Below are 19,537 nucleotides of genomic sequence, written 5' to 3'. Positions count from 1 at the left end.
ATACATTTCCATAATGAGAAATCTGAAACTTGGATGAAGTGTTTTATTGTCTAGACACTTTAGAGTTAACACAGTTATTTTCATATTTCTTTCCATCAAAAATAAATAATTTTTCCCATGTTTTAGAAATAAAATGTTCTTTAAGTCAGGCTATGAATGATATGTAAACCAAACCCTTTGTAAAACCCAGAAAACTGATAGGAATGAAACTGGATATGTATTTGGCTGTAACTGCTACTGAAGGGAAGATTTCTGTGTTAGAAAATGGACCTGCTTATACTTATAATATGTATTGATAAACTGCATTTTGCAAGACACTACAAGCAGGTAAAGAAAAAGTAAGATTTCACATAAAACTAATTGATTCCTCACATTGAGACACTTGTTTTTACTTTCTGAAATATTACGTTTAAATTAAAAATGCTAACTTTGAATTTAGGAGAAATATAAATTGTATCAGCCTTCCTCCTAAACTATTTTCCCCTTCATACCTAACAGTGTTGGAAGGTGCGTAATCCAAAATGAATCCTCTGAATATGTGTGTTTTGACTAGCATACTGATATCAGTTCCTGTGTATTGCTTTAAGCAAAGGAAACTATTTTAGGCTCACAGATGCTGGCTTTGGGTATATAAGAGGGAGTACCCCGCCCATCTCTCTGGATCCTCCCTCTCCCCTCACTAGTGAAGTATGTTCGGAGCGATAGCCTCCTCCTGAGACAAAACACACTGAGCCAGGAGGTGTTACACTTTCTCCACAACCACAGAGACCCTTTAAACCAGAGCAGCACCTATTCACTGCTTTCAGACTTCACTCCATACAGTGCTGTGGGTGCAAACAGACTTAAGGAGAATCTCTGACTGGAACAAGAAATTTAAAAAAAGTTGCATTTAACTTTTTTTTATGGACACCATGGCACTTCGACAGGACTCTGAAAAGGAGCCAAGCATCGAGTTGTTTATTAAGGTCAGTCATTTAAATTTCACTAATAACTTAAAACGAGAAGTTTGCTGGAACATTTGAGGGAAAGTCAATTACACATGAATCCACTGTCAAAAGAACGTCTTGTGTGTACATTTCACAACATTAGCCTGTTTATTATTGCATGTTATTACCTGTTTAATGTAACTGCCTTATATCCTCCCTTTATAGAGGAATATATATTCTTATTTATTTGATTCAACCTTTAATTTAACAGTAAAATCCCAATGAGATTAAGAATATGTTTTTAAAGAAGACAAAAAACACAAAATTAGAAATAAAACTTGGAAAGAAAGTTAAGCATCTCATTTTTGAGTCAGCTTTACGTTGACATCTTCAGGAACTGTATTCTGTCATTTTGGATTGAAAAGCATTGCTTAACATAAATTCCCTGAGTTTACTTCCTCGAAGTGCAGAAAACACAAACTAAGGATTTTCTTATCACTTATCAGGATTGTATAAGAGGCCAGAGATCTGCAACATGTATGTTCAATCAGAGGACAACTCTCAATTTGATGGGTGCCATTTAAAGATACAGTGTGATGCAGATGCTCAAGTGTTTCTCTCCCTGTTGAGTGTCACAGCACTTGTATTTTATCAGTGAACTCTAACCACAGACAGACAGAAGACCTTATCATCGCTCACCCAGACGGCGCTGAGAGCGTACAGGAGGACTGGCGCACCCACTTTACTTGCGCATACTTTCAGATGTAGTTCTCTATATCGAGAAAGAATGATCAAAAACAAACAATTTCCCCCCTTAATGTTGTTGCCTAATAACCAGACAATAATAACTTGTAGATCTTTTCATTCGACCGGTTCACAAACCTGTTTTTGTTAAAGGCAACTCTGCAGAGACAGATATAACACAAGTGCAAGTGAAATTCAAAAACAATTGAAGAAAGTATAACATTGCAGGGGATGTGCAAAAGCTCAATGAGAACGTCACTCATGCCTGCCAAAGAAAGTTACAGCCAGCAGTTAGTTACCTTAGCTTAGCATAAAGAACAAACATTGCCAACCAGCATCACTGAAGCTAATAATACGTTATATCACTTTTGTTTAATCTGTACCAAAAAATAAGAGGACTACAAGAAATATTAGAGCCCATAAACCTTATTTTTACTCTTCAGCTATCTGTTTCTTTTCCCTTCTGGTCTTAATGCTAAGCTCTGCTAGGCCAACCAACCACTGACTGTATGGTATTTACCAAACAGGCTGAGAAAGTGGTATCAATCTTCTCATCTAACTTCAGGAAAGAAAGCCTATCATTTTCCAAAATGTCAAACTTTTCCTTTGACATCAAGAGGGAGGAGAGCTAATAGCGTCTGTGGTTTTCCGCCACAACACAATGCCTGCTTTTCCCTCAATGGAGGAAACTTCCTGGACACGCCTTTCTTTCACTTTTAGAAATATTTATTAGCAGATCAGAGGAGAAAAGATGTTGTGATTTGATTCACTGGCTATAACAGGACATTTATGACTTATGTAGTCTGTACTTAACATTGACTTCTTGGTGTTTTTTCAGGCTGGACATGATGGGGAGAACGTGGGGAACTGCCCCTTCTGTCAGAGGCTCTTCATGGTGCTGTGGCTGAAAGGAGTGAAGTTTACAGTGACCACTGTTGATATGAGGAAGTAAGACCCCCCCTCCCTCCGTTACAAACACTTCCTGAGCATCTGGTCTTGGGGACTTTTACATAGGACTCTTTTGAAAAGGGAATGAGAGAGAGAACTTGAGAGCTATTCAAATAATTTCTCACTTATCAATAGGTGTGTTACTCTCTCTGTCTCACAGAGGTCAGAGGGAGGAGCCCAAAGAGCTCCATGTACAAAGAGCTCTGTGTCGCTGTCAAACAAACACCTTCTTTAATTTAGGCTGTATTGTGTGAATTTCTCAGCGTCATTACCGGTGAGCAAATAAAATCAGGAAACATTGAAAGGAAGCTGATAATTGAATGATTCAGAACACACACAAACATACAGACACAGGCCTTTTAAACCACCGACCACTCCCAGCACAGTGTGTTTTTTATAACTAAACACACAGCCAATGTTTAAAAGATTAATCCACTGATTCACATTTGGTTGTGACAGCCTCGATAACACGCTCTCAGTTTTGACGTGCTTGATAACATTAAGATTAAATACATTTACATCTCCCCTTTCCTGCCCTATCTTCAGTTTTAAAATATATGTTCTCTTATAGAGGTTTAAGCTAATGCATGACAAAGAAAATCTGCAATAAAAAATGGCAAACGTTGGTAAAAACGGACCGTTTCTAAAACACATCTTCCATATGGCCGCCGCCGTACATATGATAGCCCACTGCTCCTAACCCTAGGATGGGTCAAAGCCATTAATACATTATTACATTATTATATTCCTGATATCTTCAATTTGTGCAAATTATACATTTTGCTACAGCATGTATTCATGAAATGACCCACGTATTTCACTTCCCTTTTGTCTATATCTCCAAACAAAACAGAAAATAAAGACAAGTGAAAGCAGAACAGATACTCTACCACTTTTCCATGTATTGCCTTTTTTTGCATTTCTACTTTGTTGGACAACCTTTCAATATACTGTATTTTTTTACTTTTCCCAAAAATGTTTTCCTCTTCTGCCGTTCCCTTTCATCCTTCTTTTCCCATGTACCCAATATTGCACAATTTCTTTCTAAATTACAATATGAGATGAATAATTCCCTTTCGACTCCTTACTATATGATGCTTATTCCATATTTCTGTGTCCTCTCTGCAGAAAGCCCGCTGAGCTCAAAGAGTTGGCCCCTGGCACCAACCCTCCTTTCCTCCTCTATAACGGCACCCTCAAAACAGACTTCATCAAAATCGAGGAGTTTCTAGAACAAACAGTGCGCCCGCCCAGGTATTGTTGGCGCTTAATCACTACACAAATATTAATCAAGTGTGATTGTGATGCTGGCGTATTCTCATCAAACACGTTCACTCCCTTTCTTGCCTCCCCCGCAGGTATCCTCATCTCAGCCCACTAAACAAAGAGTCCTTTGATGTGGGCGCTGACATTTTTGCAAAGTTCTCTGCTTTCATCAAGAACAGTCCTAATAACACCTGTAAGTTGGACTTCAATTAATTATAACAGAAGATAATGTTTTACTTATCCTCATATAACGCTAACAGAATCCATAACCTCTTTAAAATCCCATTATTATACACTTGTTATTTATTGAATTCATTTGTATTTATTTTAGATAAAGAGATAAAATGGTTTGAAAATATAGTTTTTATTTGTTGTCACAGAACCAATGATTTTCACTTTTATCTCCAAAGTATCTGATAAGCCTCTAAAATATGATAATACTACTTAATACACTTAAACCGCCAACAGTGTCTGAAATAGTCATTATTAGCTTGGTCCTTATGTTATGCATGTTTATTATGATATTATTGGAATTTTATTTACGATACTAAGATGGGCGGGCTTCCTAGTTGGTTTAAGTAAAACTGTATCTGTTTATTCAATTGATCCTATTGGAATTTATTGCATGTTATAAACGTAAAGCTTTTGTATGTAATATGTTAATCTATAAAGTAAAGAGTAACTACAAAAGATCACTAAAAGCTAGATAGGAGTAAAAAGTAAATGAAATGTAATGGAGTTAATGAATAAAGTACCATAAAATGGAAGAACGCATGCCCTTTAATTGAGTAATTGAACTTGATCTGATTTACCTGCAGATACATTACGCCACAAGCAATTAATGAAAAACATCATCCCTGTGTTTCTGACCCTCTAGTCCACGAGAAAAACCTGCTGCGGGAGTTCAAGCGTCTGGACAACTACCTGATCTCCCCGCTACCGGAGGAGGTCGACCACAACTCCAGAGAAACCATCACCATCTCCAAGAGGAAGTTTCTGGATGGAGATCGCCTCACCTTAGCCGACTGCAACCTGCTGCCCAAGCTGCACGTCATCAGGGTGAGACTTTGCATCTAATGTGTTTTCATTTTAGGGTAATCTCTAGTATCTATAGTTTTGTTTCAGTCTAAAGGCAGTGGTGCAAAGTGTTTCCTCTTCTGTTTTGTAATTGCCGCCACAGACATCTTAAATCAAATTAGTTATCATTGAAGTTATTTGATTTACACGCAGTCGAGAAGCCTTGTCTGACGAATGAGGCTTTATGAAAATGAAGTAGTTTCCACAGAAATTCAACAAATAAAATAAGCCTTCTCAAGAGTCAAAATAATAGAAGCAAGACTCAAATGAAATGATAAGCAAACTGTGATTGTCTAGAAGTTTCTGTCCACATCTGTGCCTCTTCATCTGTTGGTATGTTGTGAGAATTGTAGTTATAATTCACATATTGACTGTACTTATATTGTACTTTAAACCATACAATGAGGTCAGATAAAAGTATGCATTAGTAAAGATTAAATCAATATTTTACAACATTGTGGGCTTGGGATTCCTTACTTACTTCAATGTGTGTGATTGTGGCCCCTCGTCACAATTTATGATGTTAATTAGTTCCTCAAAAGAGACATTTCCCATCAAAACTGTTTGCAAACCAAAGGGGAAGTCATTGAGCATTTCACAGGATAAGCATAACCAATAATACTAATGTCTGTATCAGAATTGACTTTCCTCGCATGAATCATCTCACAACCATTCAGATTTATTGATATTCTTCCATTATTTTGGCATTATATCCCTGAATTCATGTTTAATCAATGCCTATTTAATGTAAAGTACTTGCTGCATTTATTTTATAAAAGGTTCTTTACTGCGATAAAGATAAATATTATCTTTATTTTGAATCCACTACAATATTATTATGACAGTTATAGTTACTTCACAATGAATTAATGACCATAAAAAATGATGCATTTTATTACATTAAACAGTATAACATGGTCATTTTAAATGATAATCATCTGAGTACTTTTTGATCTTTATGTACATGGTGTTATTAATAATAAAGATTTTCTTATGTATTTCAGGTTGCTTCCAAGAAGTACTGCGACTTTGACATCCCTGCAGAGTTCACAGGCGTGTGGAGATACCTTCGAAACGCCAACGAGAGAGAGGAGTTCAAACAGACGTGTCCAGCTGACATTGAAATAGAGAAGGCTTACTTCAGCGTAGCGAACAAGAGGAACTAAAACCTTTGATTCTCTGTAATTAATGTCCTTTTTTCACTCAGTGTAACTGTGTTGTTATCTGTAGAGGGCGCTATACCCTACCAGTTAATCTGTGTCCACAAACCAGACACTATCCCTCCTTAAACCTGTATCTCTGTTCCAGTAAGACTCTAGGACACGCTGAAGTAAAATGTTTTATTGGGTGTATGTAACGACATCCATAGTCAATCAGACAGATCTTTATGCCATGTTGAAAAGGCCAAATGTGCAATTAATATTATTGTTTATAGTGTAAATAGATATCTTTCCACATTCTTATGATCAATCACCCTCTCTTAAACATATATGATTGTGTAAGTGTGAGCAGCAGCTGCAGAAACCTCCATATACAGTTATTTTAATGCAAACAATGAAATACATTTCTGTATCTGATATGATTATCACTGTCACACTAATAATAAATATCAAAATTATTTGTCATCATCTTGTCTTTTTGTGTGCCTACTACTAATACCATAATGCTCCTTTCTTTAGGTACTGTAAATATAAGAAACATCTTTACCCTGAAATCTCACAACAAAAAGCAGGTTTCATTTATGACATTTCTGATATTCAAGTTTATTTTCAGCCTCAAAAAAGACAATTCTACAACTTCAAAAATATAACTTTCGATCATCCGGTATATATGGTGAATAAACTAGGAAACAAAAATGATGATGGAGAGTGAAGGCGTTGCCAACCAGGCAGTGAAGAAATCACAGCAAACGTCCTGCAGCCACCGGGCTTTAGTTGGTGACACAGTATTTCCAGAAACATGCTGTTAGGGGATCAGAGAGGGCAAAAGTTAGACGCAGAGCAGAAGTCATATGTGATCTAATCCACATTCTAAATTGCCAAACCCCTTCAAACTGTGATAATGTACTTATCAACCTAACAACACAACCGCTAAAAGCATGATAAAAAGAGAGTGAAAATACAGTTAAAGATAAGAAAATAAAAGCAACTAGACAAAAACAATATACATAAACTACTTTGAACCATTACCACTGTTCATCGTCCAAACATTGATTTTAAAAGGTCCTATATAAATAAAAGTTATAATGGTTATAAATGCTCTAAGCCTTTGTCAAAGACTGCAAATAAAGAGCAGGTGTGGTCAGTGATTGATTGATAGAAAACAGTCACTCACTTCTTTTGTTTGTTTTAGGCAAGTTCTGCTCTGATCTGAGAAAACCCTTGAGAGCGAAGCTTGTCGGCCGCTGTCAGCTTCAAGACGGCTTCTCTGAGGTCCTCCACCTGAAAACAACAAAATACAAACATGAAGAAAGCAGACGCAGATAACATGCTGTACTCTGATCTAAAGACAGAGCTAACTGATCACATTAACCTTATTTTAACCTGTTTGCAGTTATTCATTTTTAAAGATTACACTAAAAGAAACCGTGGCTTACTTCCTGCATACTTTTATGCGCATGTGTGCCATATGAACCTGCATCCAGTCTCAGGTTCTGAAATGCTTTCTCTTTATAGACTTATAAAAAGGAGGATAATTTATTTTCAGCCAGACACAACACCTTTCAGGTTCGATTTCACTTTTAAATTCTTTGAATTGCTATAAAGATAGGCAATGCCTTATAAATACTTTCTTAAAATTAGAGATAGATTATCAGCCTTACCATGTTTGCAAACTTGTCTTGTTGTATTGACTCTTTAGCACCTTAAAAACAAAAAAATATAAGTTAAAAAAATGATTATGTTACATTATAACCGTTTTGTAACTGATATATCTGCATGACATTTGAATTATTTGTACCTTTATTCCACAACTCTCTTCCTCCATTGTGCTGCATCAGTAGAGGATACAGATTGTTCACCTCTCTGTGCTCCCCCTCAGCCGTGTTGGTTCCATCATCCACCTCTGACATCAATTTCTGAATGAAATCTGTTGAAATAAAAAACAAAAATGTGCCTTTCCTTCATCCTGTCATTTTGAGATCAATATCCCTGCAGTGAGTTCAACAGAATAACTTGTGAATATATATTGTGGGATAATTTTTCAAAACCATATCTTAAAGAACACAACGGTACCAACATTGGAGTAAAGATAAGATGAAATTAGATCAATTGTGTATTATCATTCAGATGTAAGCCCAGATTTCTCACATAAGTGCAATGAAGCAGACTTACAAAATGTCAATTAAAAATGGTCAAATTGCCCTTAAGAGTCCAACCCTTTAAAATAAATGCAAAAATATTGAAAGAGTCTTACCTGCCTGTGGCTCCAGGTCAGTGTTGGGGTAGAGAGGTACAGCATGTGTCTGTCTTGCAGAACAAATCACAGCTACAAGGTAAAACACAGCGACAGAAATCATGGTGCCTCTATCTCTAGATGGTCAGATCTGGAATATAACTCTGCTCGGTAGAGAACTTCACTTTTATATCCTCAGTGGCCATCCATCACAACCTGATCAATACATTATCATCACAGCCAGTGTCCTTCTTAATGGTTTTGACGCGATGGATCAGGCGTCACAGAAACAATTTAGGGGCCCCTGTCAATTGAGCCGGAGACTATCTGTGCTTGTACAGAGAGGCCTAACAAATGTTTACTCTGCAGCAGTAATCAGCCGCTGTCCAGAGCTCTGAAGCTTTATGTCGGACATGTTTCTGTGTGATGGGCTGCTCAAACGTGTCATTGCTCATGTCTCAGGTAGACAGCTGCTGGAAATATGTCACTGATGGTTTCTACGTCACTTTGGGTTGAATGACTAACATTGTTGTTAATTATGACCGTCTGATGAAGCAAATACGTCACAGTGTGGTAAATACTTTGCAAATGTATTATATGTATGTGTATGTAGTTGAAACAGCTTCTTTCTTGTGCAATGCTGTAGTGGTTTCTGAATACTAGTTTCCTCACTATGTTATTTATCTTTTCATTTCTATTTTTATTCTTACTTGTAAGAGTCAAATGAGTGTGAAAAATAATGTATTTGTCAACTGCTCCATTGTACCTGCTTTTATCTATCTTTTTCCTTCTTCTGTACTGGTTTTCTGTTCCCAGTATTTTTGTTCTGCTTTGTATTTTCTATTAAGAGGTTTTTATTTTATTTTGTTCACTTATCCTCTTCTGTCTTTATGGTAAAATGCTATTGTCTATTTGATTGAATGTGTTACATTTCTTGGTTTTCCTTGTCTACATTGCTCTTTACAAAGATGGCATTTTTGTCCTCTATAATATAATATTTTATACAAACACTGTGCTCACAGCACAAATAAGGATTTGATAAAAATGTAAGGATAGAAAAAATGATCAAATTAAAATGTTGACTTGATGATGGTGCTAGATTATCATTAAAAGTCATTAAATATATCAGTGGAGATTCATTTGCAATCAGTCTAATAACTGTTGAGATATTTAATGTTTTAGAGCAATGCCATCTGAAAAAATGATGTTAAAAAAGCCAAATCTACAAATGTCACAAGTGCAAATATGCCATGTACAGGGCAGAGCAAAGGATTAGCTAAAGACCGGTGTTGGACAAGGCCAAGGGGTCAGAGGTCAGTCCTGATGGCCTCAGGTAGAAGCTTTTTCACAATGCAGATCTCTCGTGTTCAGATTCAAAGCCCTCTGCCTCGTGAAGAACAAATATGAGTTTAAAAGGCTGCACTTTTAATGAAAGGTTTTTGAGAGAACTTGAGGTGTCAAGTATCCATTTGGGAAAATTACAGTTTGAGTTTGATTAATGTATTGCTTGTTTTCGTTAAGGCTTGTTTCTAAAAATGTAAAAGATCAAAACAAGTCAAGAGTTTTTGGCTGTTCAAGGAGGCTTTTTGTCAAACTGAAAGGCACCTAATGCTCTTCAGATGAGTGTGCGTGGCATCAGGTGATTTATAAGGTTGTCTCCACATCGATGGAAACAACAACATTTGATACATCTGTCTGCACCGCAGTCAATGAGAAAAGGTAAAAGTACAGCCAAGTCTGGTTTAAAGGTCAAGCTGTAATTTTACTAGACCTATTACTCATCAGGAAAAGGAAATAACCAATATTGTATAGTCACTGTCAAAACCTCATACATCTGCAACAATGATTCACAGAAAATGAAGGTTCACTATTATTTAAAAAAAATCCACAATCAATTTTATGTGAATTGACTGAGCAATTATTCATCTAATGTAACGCTTGAGTTATATTAGAATTTAGTTACAGTTTACTTCTCCTGAATTGCAATAGCTTAGTCTTCAAAAATACGGTATGTGTATCTTTCCAAAACTGCAATTAAAAAAAATCAACCCAGAACTGCATTATTACATGACAACAATTGAGCTCAGTCCTGATTGGAAGATTACAGCAGTCCCATTTAAACAGCCTCACAATTCAGATAATCTGAAAGATAATGTCAGAAAAAACTGATTGGCTAACATTACAGACCTCGAAAAAAGGGTTCAACACTGAATTAAAGGAAAAATAATTTGTGAAATGATTTTGTAAAAATGTATAAAGTGAAAAATATACTCAATAAATCAAATGTAATATGATATAAAACTGTTCGTGGATAATGATACGTACAATGTAATGTTATTCAAGCAGTTAAGAATATGTATTTATTTAATATGCTAAAATAGGTTGTAATAAGTTATAATATAATAGTAGAATAATATATTCATTATATATATATTTTTTAAAACAATACATAATTATTATAATTAGTAGTAGTAGTAGTAGTAGTAGTAGTAGTAGTAGTAGTAGTAGTAGTAGTAGTATGCATCAGCACATATAACAGCTTGCTATTTTTAAAAGAGGATAGATTTTTGATTTTGGAAACGAATTCAAATGTTCTAAATTAAAGCTGAACTTTAGCGCAAAAAAAAAACCGACAGAAACGCTCAGAAAATTAGGTCATGTTACAGAGATGTATTTCTGTCCACTATTAAATATGAAAGGTTGATCTCTTCGGCAGCTTCAGCCTTAACCCATCATAATTAACCCAGCATCAGTAAAAATGTGTACAATAATAAAATAATAAAAATAAAGGAACATTACATTTTGAGGCATAACATAAAAACATAAACAAATGAATGCGACCTCAGCAGAGTCACGTGACTTCAGACCCGGAAGTAGCCGTCACTAAGGAACATGCACCTTCCTAGCTGTTAATTAACTCTCCTGACGACGTCGGCTCTCCGAACAGGAGCAGTGGGAGCTGAAAGGCGAACGAAAGTAGGAAACCATCTCACACGGCTGTGTTAATCCTGGTAGGAATAGTAAATATGATTTGCTTGTTTTATGTATGTTGCTAACAACACGTTTAGTGTAAACGCTAAGACGACAGGAAGCTAACAGTAAGCTATCAGCTGGTGCCACTTTAATAGCTCTCGGAATACAATGTTATGAAGTTAACTAATGTTAAGGCTAGCTGTTCAGGGTTCATGGATAAAATGTCGACATTAATAACACGTATACAACATGTCCGTAATGTCTAATCCAAACGATGTCTAATCCACTTGAGACCAGATCAGCTGCTCAACTTGTCTCACAAGAAAAACAAGTTTACGCAATTTCAATAAGTTATGCTAAACTATATATAGTTTATTTGTTATAGATAAAGTTGCGTTTATTTGTGAGATTGGACTGTGAAAATGAATATATAGGACTCATACTAAATTATTATTTACTTTATTGGTTATAGATGGATACTTTATTTATACCAAAGTGGGATTTTTTTTTTGTCCCAGCAGAAATGTTGTCAAGCATTACATATGACGTTTCCATTTTGGCTGTGATGATAGTAAACCTGTCATGCTTGTTTTTTGTGTGGACAAAACTAACTAGTAGTCTCCTTTACCTAGCCAGGTGAAGAATTGCTCATCTGTAAAATTGTTGGATTTTTTAAAACTGTTTTTAAGCCAGCAGATCGCACTGACGAGTAAGTGCAGCTTCCTCATGTGTTGTAGATACCGAGTTGTATATAATAATGCAGCAAACCCAATGTACTCACTAATAGTCAGAGGCTGTTCAACTGGTTATAATCGAGGACCTTTGTGTGTCTGCTTTCAATCATGGGCGTCCCCACCTTTAAAAACAAAGTCGTTTGAACATTTGCCATCAAAAATATTCGTGCATGGCTGCATTTTAGTCCAGTGTTCTTTCCATTGCTTCACACAATCAAATCCGTTCCACTTTATAATAGAGGGGAATACCCATATCAATAGAAATCCACTGCATTATGTTGAGAGTCGGATCAACGACAGACAGATTTCAGCAACAGTCAGTCAAAATGTCCAGCTTTTGCTAGCTTTTTTCCTAGGTACACATTTTATGTTTCCTCATAACTTGGATGAGATATTTTGTTGCATGACATAATGTAGGGCTATATGTTCCCTCAAAGTTACCTCATTCTTTGTATTACACCAGGACATAATAGTAGTCAGTTTGCAGACCATGCCAGCTCCAAGGAAAAACAATGAAAGATGGAGATCATTTTCAATCTAAAAACATGGTAAAATGCACCAGAATGCAGGAAATTGCATCTACTTCTTTGAAAATGTTCTGGGGGAGGAGCCACAGACCTCCGCTAAAATGTGTGTCCCCCACACTCAAAATGCTGCTTGACGCCCTTGAGTGAAATTCTGACCTGAAGTGTTTTAGTCTTTCCAGTCATAAACGAAACATACAGGTTACACAGCCACTGTTTATGTACAAATACACACAGCAAGAGAAATTCACCCAGATTAAATGAAGTTATAAAATACTTTTCATAATTTAGAAACCCTAACAGCAAAAGCTCTATGAAAACTTTTCTAAGTCAAACCATACAATCATTTCTGTAACAAACTTTTAGCTAATGTAAAGACAGTAATAATGCCTTTATTTTTCTTTTCTATGTATGCATTTTGTACAGTTTAAGGTCTGTGAATTGATTTACGCTTAATATGAGACCATTACAGCAACCATAATGTTTTCTAAAAGAACATTTTTTTAGATTTTCAAGTACATTATTCTGAGAAGCATTTCCTGACAGCTAATTAATGGTTATTTCTCTCTCATCCAGGGTCTGCTGTCCAAATGTTGTCTGAAGGAGGTTCTTTCATGAAGGGGATGGCCATGGGAGGCATCTTCTGCTTGGCGCTCTCGCTTTTTGGTAGTTTCAGCCCCGCCACGGAACACGGGCCGGACGAACATCATCATCATCATCACGTTAAGGCCCCGAGTAAAGATGAGCTGACTCGCCTCTCGGACAGTCACGTGCAGGCGTTGGTCAATCAAGTCCGGGTCTCTTGCATCATCATGGTCCAGCCAAAGATCCTGGTTTACTGGGCGACTGCGCTGGAAACCTGGAGTAAACACTGTGACAAGGCTGTGTTCTACACCTCTGAGTCCTCGAAGGCTTTGGAGGCGGTAGACTTAAATGAAAAAGATGACTGGGCGAGGCTACGTAAAGCCTTGAAGCATGCCTATGAAAACGCTGGCGATCTGCGCTGGTTCTTTTTGGCACAAGCAACCACATTTGCCATCATCGAGAACCTCAAACACCTGGTGCTGACAAAAGATCCAGAGGAGCCCTTCTACCTGGGCAATGCTATGAAGTCAGGGGAGCTGGAGTATGTGGCGTATGAAAGTGGCATCGTTCTGAGTTATCAAGCACTGAAAAGGCTAGTGAATGTGTTCGAGGATGAAGAAAAATGTCCAGAAAGAGGACATACCCTGTGGAAGATGAGTGAGGACAAGCAGTTGGCAGTGTGTCTCAAATATACCGGTGTGTTCGCAGAGAACGGAGAAGACTCGCACGGAAAGGGCCTCTTTAACAGCAAGAGCGTAGACAGCTTAATAACAGACAGCATGAAGGACAACCCCACGAATGTGGTGGAGGGCTGCTGCTCCGACCTGGCAGTCACATTCAACGGGATGTCGCCCAATCAAATGCAGGTTATGATGTTTGGAGTTTACAGACTTCGTCCTTACGGTCACGACTTCCATGACTTGTTAGTATTCCAACCTCCTGAAGGGTCAGACAACGATTAGAGACTGTTTCATATGTACGTGGCATTTGAAATGTTTTTTTGCTTCTATGATGGCAAACTAAATGTTGAAATGTTTTTCTAATTCTGTTTGTAAAATGGATCCTGGGTGAGAATAAATCTTTTATGTATATTTGTACCTTTTTGCAGTTGGCACAATCAGCACCTGAAATGTGTTTGTGGTGTTATTGAACTGAGAAATGAGTCAATGAGTGTGCAGTTCTTTCAAATGATTTTAGAGATATGTATCACACTTCAATAATATACCTCAGTGTTGAATTCTGGGGAAAGCATATTCAGTAGGGCTGCACGATGATTTAATTATGTAGCCGAAAGATTAAGAGTTTTGCAACCACATCTTCCAATTTTCAGGGGTTGTTTTTGATTGAAAAGAATTCGAAAGTTGGACTAATTTATGTTTTATTAGACAGTGCTTCCTTGTAACTTAGTCATGTTGAATTAAAAATGTGAGTTTTCCTTCGGTTTTTAGCAGCAAACAAGTTTTAGAATGACTTATTTGAGTTAACTTGTCGTACATGGTCACGTTCAGTGTTACAATTGCTGAATCAATATGTCGTGCAGCCCTAATGTTCAGTATATTTCTATTGTCATGTGTTAAAAACATTCATTTTCAGTGGAGCTTTCATCGTTTCACTTTCATTTTAAGAAACATCTGATTATCAGACAAAGTACTCTTAATAAATGTGACTTTTGGATGATGAGAATAAATAAAAGGATTAAATGTTGGGTTGTTGCTGCAAACCTTGTATAACATACTGTGAAGGATTTTTGTTAAAATTTAATACTTATTGTACCGATAGCTTTGTTGAGCTAAAGACATTTTCTAAACACCTGATTGTAATCTATTGCCGACCAACATTTATGTTTTGCCTCGACCCATATGTTGTTGTAACCTTGACACAAAAAGTACATATATATTTTTCTGCCACCAGGTATGAAGAGAATAAAATATTGCAGTACTTAACAACTGCGTTGATTCAATAGCAAAGGTTTTTTGAGCTATAGCATGAGACCAATTTATCTTAGACTTTGGAATAACACTTGAAGTGTAAATTAACAGAAGCAGCACAACCATTCTGAACAGCTGCACGCCTGAATCACTAGGCCACTCCTTCAGATATGCACACATCCTGGTTAGCGAATAAAAAGGCCACGTCATTACTCCAACTACAGAGGGAAAGTCAACATGAAAGCAAGTTAACACAGTCTCTACAAGTGCTGGAAACTGAAGACACATTGATCAGTGCTTGAAACAGACATTGTAATGGTTATCCTTCTGTAAATTACTGTCACAAAACAGTTTGGTTGTTTATAGCCCAATAGCATCAACTTAATGTGATGAAGTGAAATAATCAGTATAGTGTATCAAAATACGTTCTTTACCACAGCCGTTAAGTGCTGGAAAATCTTGAAAATGCATCTTTTCTCAAGTGCTTGAATCAACTTTACCTAAAGCAAAACAATTTTCTCATGTTTACCAATTGATTAAACCCTAAAAACGTAGGCATTTATGTTCACATCAAAAATTGGATACAATGCAAAACTGAGATTGAGGTTTAAAGCAAGATTTTTTATTTATTTGTGCATAATGGCAAATAATTCAAAGCCTTCAGCAGGTTACACAGCTAAATCCTTAGGTGTAAACAGGTGGAACCCATGCGAGCTCCGCACTTTCTGTGGGGGCGGGGTGTGGGGGCAGGCGTTGCAGGTGTTGATGTCATCATTTATACGTCTTCATGTGCCACAATCCATCATTCAGATAATGAACGTTCTCAATACCAATTCCCTTGTTGACTTTCCCTCTGTTTGCAAAGAAGATTGAAATTAGGCATCAAAATAGCAGCAGCAGAAAGGATCTTTTATGCTTTTCTTAAATGTGAAGGAAAGTCTTACATGCTGTCTGCTGACATCTTCATAACGCCAACACAAAGTGCAAATTGTTTTCCCTCCGCCATTATGGCCTGCATTCACTAGTTAAAGAAAAATGTGTACAAGAGTGATTTTTGTTGTAGATTTGGAAGAAATAATTGACTCTATAGCACAAGAACATTTCACAAATATATTTTTTGCGTGAAAATCAAACCGCTTCCACATGCGGCTTCATGTTTAAAAGGATACAACTACTGTGTCAGTTGCAGCTGGGTAGAGTTTAGCACCTGGCGACGTCAGCCCGGGGCACATGATGTTGGCTCCACTTAAGACAAATTTAATTGCTCCTTTGTCTACTTGCTGGTGTGGAAGAATGAAGGGATCTTGTGGAAAAAGAGAAGCAAAACAATACAAAAGCACACTGCATTACAGAAATTAAAGATCCCTATAATCCCTGCCTTCTTCAGGGCAGATCTAACCTCTCTCTTTTGTGTTACTTGCATGCACGGAGCTCCTATTTTGTTCATGCCTGCATCTCAGTAAGACTTATTAGTCTACTTATGGCTTTTGTTATTATAAACCATCATAATGTGGTTGCCATTTAAAGATCTTACATTTATGCAGCAGTCTGAGGGTCGGGTAGAATGGTCCTTCTCTCTGTCTGAAGAAGAGCAGTTCTCCATTCACTGTCAGGATTTCAATGTGTTCATGGCTATGGGGAGAAGAATAGAAGTATTAAAAGAATAAAAAAGAAAATCCACTGCATGTGAGAAAAACTGCTGAGGTGAATGACTAAATCATACCATCTCACGATTTTGACAGGGTCTTTTTTTGGCATTATATGATTGAGCCATGACTCGATGTCTGGAAACTGTTCCAAAAGCTGATTTTTGATGCCCTTGATCACTGATGTTTTCAGCTGGATACAGTTCGACACATTTTCCTTCTCATCAAATCTGAAACAGTGAACAGAAAGTGCTTTTAGTATAAGTACAAAAACAGCCATTCAAATAAAAACCAAAGGCAAACGTTTGGGCATGTTCATCACATGGAGGAATCACGTGAAATAACTAATATTCTGTAGGCCTAAACCTGTGACCAAACATACACAACATGAGCTCACTGATTCCACATTGTGGCTAATATTGGCAGTAACCAATGTTGGTTTGATTCTGATATTGATTGTTAAAACCAAAAGGTATAAGCAACCACATCCAACGAATACAGTTCTTTTGTAAAGACAATTCAATCATAGATTTAAGAGATACAACAGAATGCTCAAACTTACTTTTTTAGATCGATACATAAATACATACATAAGCAAGTGTCCTATCTTCTTAAATCTCATCTAAACAAATGCATGAATAATAGTGTAATCCTCACTCTCATTAGAAAGCAATCTGAAAAAATAGATAGCTTTACGAAAGGTGCATGTCAACATTGTGATTACTAAAATACAGGGCCGTATTGCTTAGTTCAGACATATGAAGGAAATATCTAGATCACATGGCTGATACATTTTAATAGATTTGTTTTCCAGGCCCGGTCTGCTGTAATAACACAGGACCTCGCCGATATTGTAAAAGATATGTCTGTTTGATTCATTAATTGAACTTGAGCATATAACAAACTAACTTGCTAATCAGTTAGCGTTAGCCCTCTAGCTGTGGTTAGCTAACGTTACAACAGAGAAATCATCACCTACGTACTTTTTAAACATCCTCGTTGGTCGCTGTTACCGTTACCGCGTTCCTCAATTCCCACAAAGCTTGTCCGGACTTACTGCCAAAATATGTGTATGATAAACACAATAAGATAATAGAGGACTCTTCATATATCAAGTAATGCTTCTGTACTTCCACGCCTGTTTAGCAGTGGAGGGCCAGCGTTGTAAGGGGTTGCGTCATTTTACGACAGTTGTTTACGTTACACGGCAGGTCCTCTGTCACCAAAGTAACGCTTCTTCTTCTTCTTCTTTGGGTTTAATGGCGGATCGCAACCAACTTTAAGGTGCATACCGCTACCTACTGTACAAAAGTGTGTAACATTATGTCATTTACCCTTTCTTAAATTCTACTCACCAGCCTTGTGTTATTTAAAAAAGTAAAGAGATCCTTCCTGGTGACTCTTACCCCTTCTCCATCTGTTCCCAGTATCCCCATTAAATCCCACTTCCTCCACGCCTCTTGGACTTTATCATGTAACCTTTCTCTTTCTACTGCATACATGGCACAGTGAAATATGAAATGTTCAATGTTTTCTTTCACTCCACAGTTCCCACATTTGTCACTATTCCTTTTCCCCAGTACAAACATGGTGCCATTTAAACCTGTGTGATCCAATCTGAGTCTTGTTATGATGATTTCCTCCCTTCTGTTCCTTTCTTTGTAGTTCTTTGTTATCACTGACTTTTGTATTTTATGGTACCCCTTTCCTTTATGGTCTTCCTCCCACCTTTTCTGCCATATCTCCATTCCTTTCTTCTTAATCACTGCTTTTCCTTCTCCTTTTCCGAGTGGAACTGGTACTGTTATTTCCTTTTGTAGTGCCCCTTTTGCTAGTTTATCAGCACACTCATTCCCTTTCAGCCCCTCATGCGCTGGTACCCAACAGAACTGTACATCCATGCCACCTCTGTGAAGCCTTAGCAAACTATGGTACAGTTCAATGATTAAATCTTCTCTGACAGATGTTGTTGACTAAATGCTTTCCAACACAGCCATTGAATCTGTGCATACCACCACCCTATCTGGTCTGACCTCTTCCACCCACTGTAACCCAATAATGACTGCCACTATTTCGGCTGTATACACTGATAACTGATCAGATAATCTTTTGGAAATAACTATTTGGAACTCAGGGACATACACACCAATTCCCACACACTCCTGTTTGTTCTTAAACCATCTGTTTATATTTTGAGATAACTGTAGTAGTTGCTCCTCAGGTAAATACTTGTTTTAACTCCTACTTCATTCATTTGCCATTGTCTTTTCTTTTCCAGAATACTCATCGATCTTTACTTCTGGGAATAGCCAAGGTGGAACGCTACTCACTGGGGTGCTCCTGGTGAACCCTAAGGCCTCCATTCCATATTTATTCATTTGTTCATCCCTTGTCCACCCAAACCCTAACCCCTGGAACTTTGAATATTCCCAGCATTCCTGTATAGTTTTTTTTTGCAGGGTTTTGTTCTCCACTTCCTTTTAGCCTGACCCAATATGCGAGTGCCAGTTTCTCCCTTCTTAACTCAAGCGGTGTTTCTCCTGCTTCTATAAGTACTGCGTTAATGGGGGTTGATTTAATAGCTCCTATACATAATCGCAGTGCTCTGTACTGTAGTCTGTCCACTTTTTCCAATGATGTCCTTGCTGCTGCTCCATACACTATACTACCATAATCTATTGTTGCCCTCATAATAGCCCTATAAATGTCAATTAATGCCTGTTTATCTGCCCCCCAGTTGCACCCGGCCACCGCTCTTAATAGGTTAATGACTTTTTTGCATTTTGTTTCCAG

The 19,537-nt window shown here is 37.3% G+C and overlaps 4 protein-coding genes across 4 annotated transcripts; 2 read left to right on the top strand and 2 right to left on the bottom strand.

Annotated features, from left to right (window-relative positions):
- Window positions 1-677: 677 nt before the first annotated feature.
- Window positions 678-6,586, top strand: clic2 (chloride intracellular channel 2). The gene is made up of 6 exons (XM_063876612.1): window positions 678-965; window positions 2,509-2,618; window positions 3,747-3,872; window positions 3,977-4,077; window positions 4,762-4,943; window positions 5,966-6,586. The coding sequence occupies exons 1-6, from the start codon at window positions 903-905 to the stop codon at window positions 6,125-6,127; spliced, it is 744 nt and encodes a 247-aa protein (XP_063732682.1). The 5' UTR covers window positions 678-902; the 3' UTR covers window positions 6,128-6,586.
- Window positions 6,383-8,522, bottom strand: urp1 (urotensin-related peptide 1). Its single transcript, XM_063876613.1, has 5 exons — window positions 8,376-8,522; window positions 7,920-8,048; window positions 7,783-7,823; window positions 7,296-7,402; window positions 6,383-6,923 (listed from the first exon to the last, which is right to left on the bottom strand). The coding sequence occupies exons 1-4, from the start codon at window positions 8,476-8,478 to the stop codon at window positions 7,310-7,312; spliced, it is 366 nt and encodes a 121-aa protein (XP_063732683.1). The 5' UTR covers window positions 8,479-8,522; the 3' UTR covers window positions 6,383-6,923; window positions 7,296-7,309.
- A 2,687-nt stretch (window positions 8,523-11,209) lies between these two features.
- c1galt1c1 (C1GALT1-specific chaperone 1) lies at window positions 11,210-14,875 on the top strand. Its single transcript, XM_063876929.1, has 2 exons — window positions 11,210-11,365; window positions 13,162-14,875. Exon 2 carries the CDS (start codon window positions 13,176-13,178, stop codon window positions 14,130-14,132), a length of 957 nt encoding a protein of 318 aa, XP_063732999.1. The 5' UTR covers window positions 11,210-11,365; window positions 13,162-13,175; the 3' UTR covers window positions 14,133-14,875.
- Window positions 14,876-15,698: 823 nt separating this feature from the next.
- mcts1 (MCTS1 re-initiation and release factor) lies at window positions 15,699-17,984 on the bottom strand. Its single transcript, XM_063875830.1, has 6 exons — window positions 17,728-17,984; window positions 16,822-16,974; window positions 16,633-16,730; window positions 16,268-16,401; window positions 16,043-16,110; window positions 15,699-15,951 (listed from the first exon to the last, which is right to left on the bottom strand). Exons 1-6 carry the CDS (start codon window positions 17,736-17,738, stop codon window positions 15,870-15,872), a joined length of 546 nt encoding a protein of 181 aa, XP_063731900.1. The 5' UTR covers window positions 17,739-17,984; the 3' UTR covers window positions 15,699-15,869.
- Window positions 17,985-19,537: the final 1,553 nt, after the last annotated feature.

Source organism: Eleginops maclovinus, chromosome 23 (assembly GCF_036324505.1).
Source record: "Eleginops maclovinus isolate JMC-PN-2008 ecotype Puerto Natales chromosome 23, JC_Emac_rtc_rv5, whole genome shotgun sequence".
Classification (NCBI taxonomy): Eukaryota; Metazoa; Chordata; class Actinopteri; order Perciformes; family Eleginopidae; genus Eleginops; species Eleginops maclovinus.
Note: the sequence above shows the minus strand (reverse complement) of the source record. Positions and strands in the feature narration are given on the sequence as shown.

Bases quoted from the DNA above. Each gene is read 5' to 3' on its own strand.
- urp1 (XM_063876613.1), bottom strand. From the start codon at position 8,478: ATGATTTCTGTCGCTGTGTTTTACCTTGTAGCTGTGATTTGTTCTGCA. The intron at 7,824-7,919 runs GTACAAATAATT...TTTGTTTTTAAG, and splicing joins AAGAGAGTTGTGGAATAAAG to GTGCTAAAGAGTCAATACAA. The intron at 7,403-7,782 runs GTAAGGCTGATA...TGTTGTTTTCAG, and splicing joins AAGACAAGTTTGCAAACATG to GTGGAGGACCTCAGAGAAGC.
- c1galt1c1 (XM_063876929.1), top strand. From the start codon at position 13,176: ATGTTGTCTGAAGGAGGTTCTTTCATGAAGGGGATGGCCATGGGAGGC.
- clic2 (XM_063876612.1), top strand. From the start codon at position 903: ATGGACACCATGGCACTTCGACAGGACTCTGAAAAGGAGCCAAGCATC. The intron at 966-2,508 runs GTCAGTCATTTA...GTGTTTTTTCAG, and splicing joins GCATCGAGTTGTTTATTAAG to GCTGGACATGATGGGGAGAA. The intron at 4,944-5,965 runs GTGAGACTTTGC...TATGTATTTCAG, and splicing joins CCAAGCTGCACGTCATCAGG to GTTGCTTCCAAGAAGTACTG.
- mcts1 (XM_063875830.1), bottom strand. The intron at 16,402-16,632 runs GTAAGATCTTTA...TTTTTCCACAAG, and splicing joins CCTCAGACTGCTGCATAAAT to ATCCCTTCATTCTTCCACAC. The intron at 15,952-16,042 runs GTAAGACTTTCC...CTTTGCAAACAG, and splicing joins AAGATGTCAGCAGACAGCAT to AGGGAAAGTCAACAAGGGAA.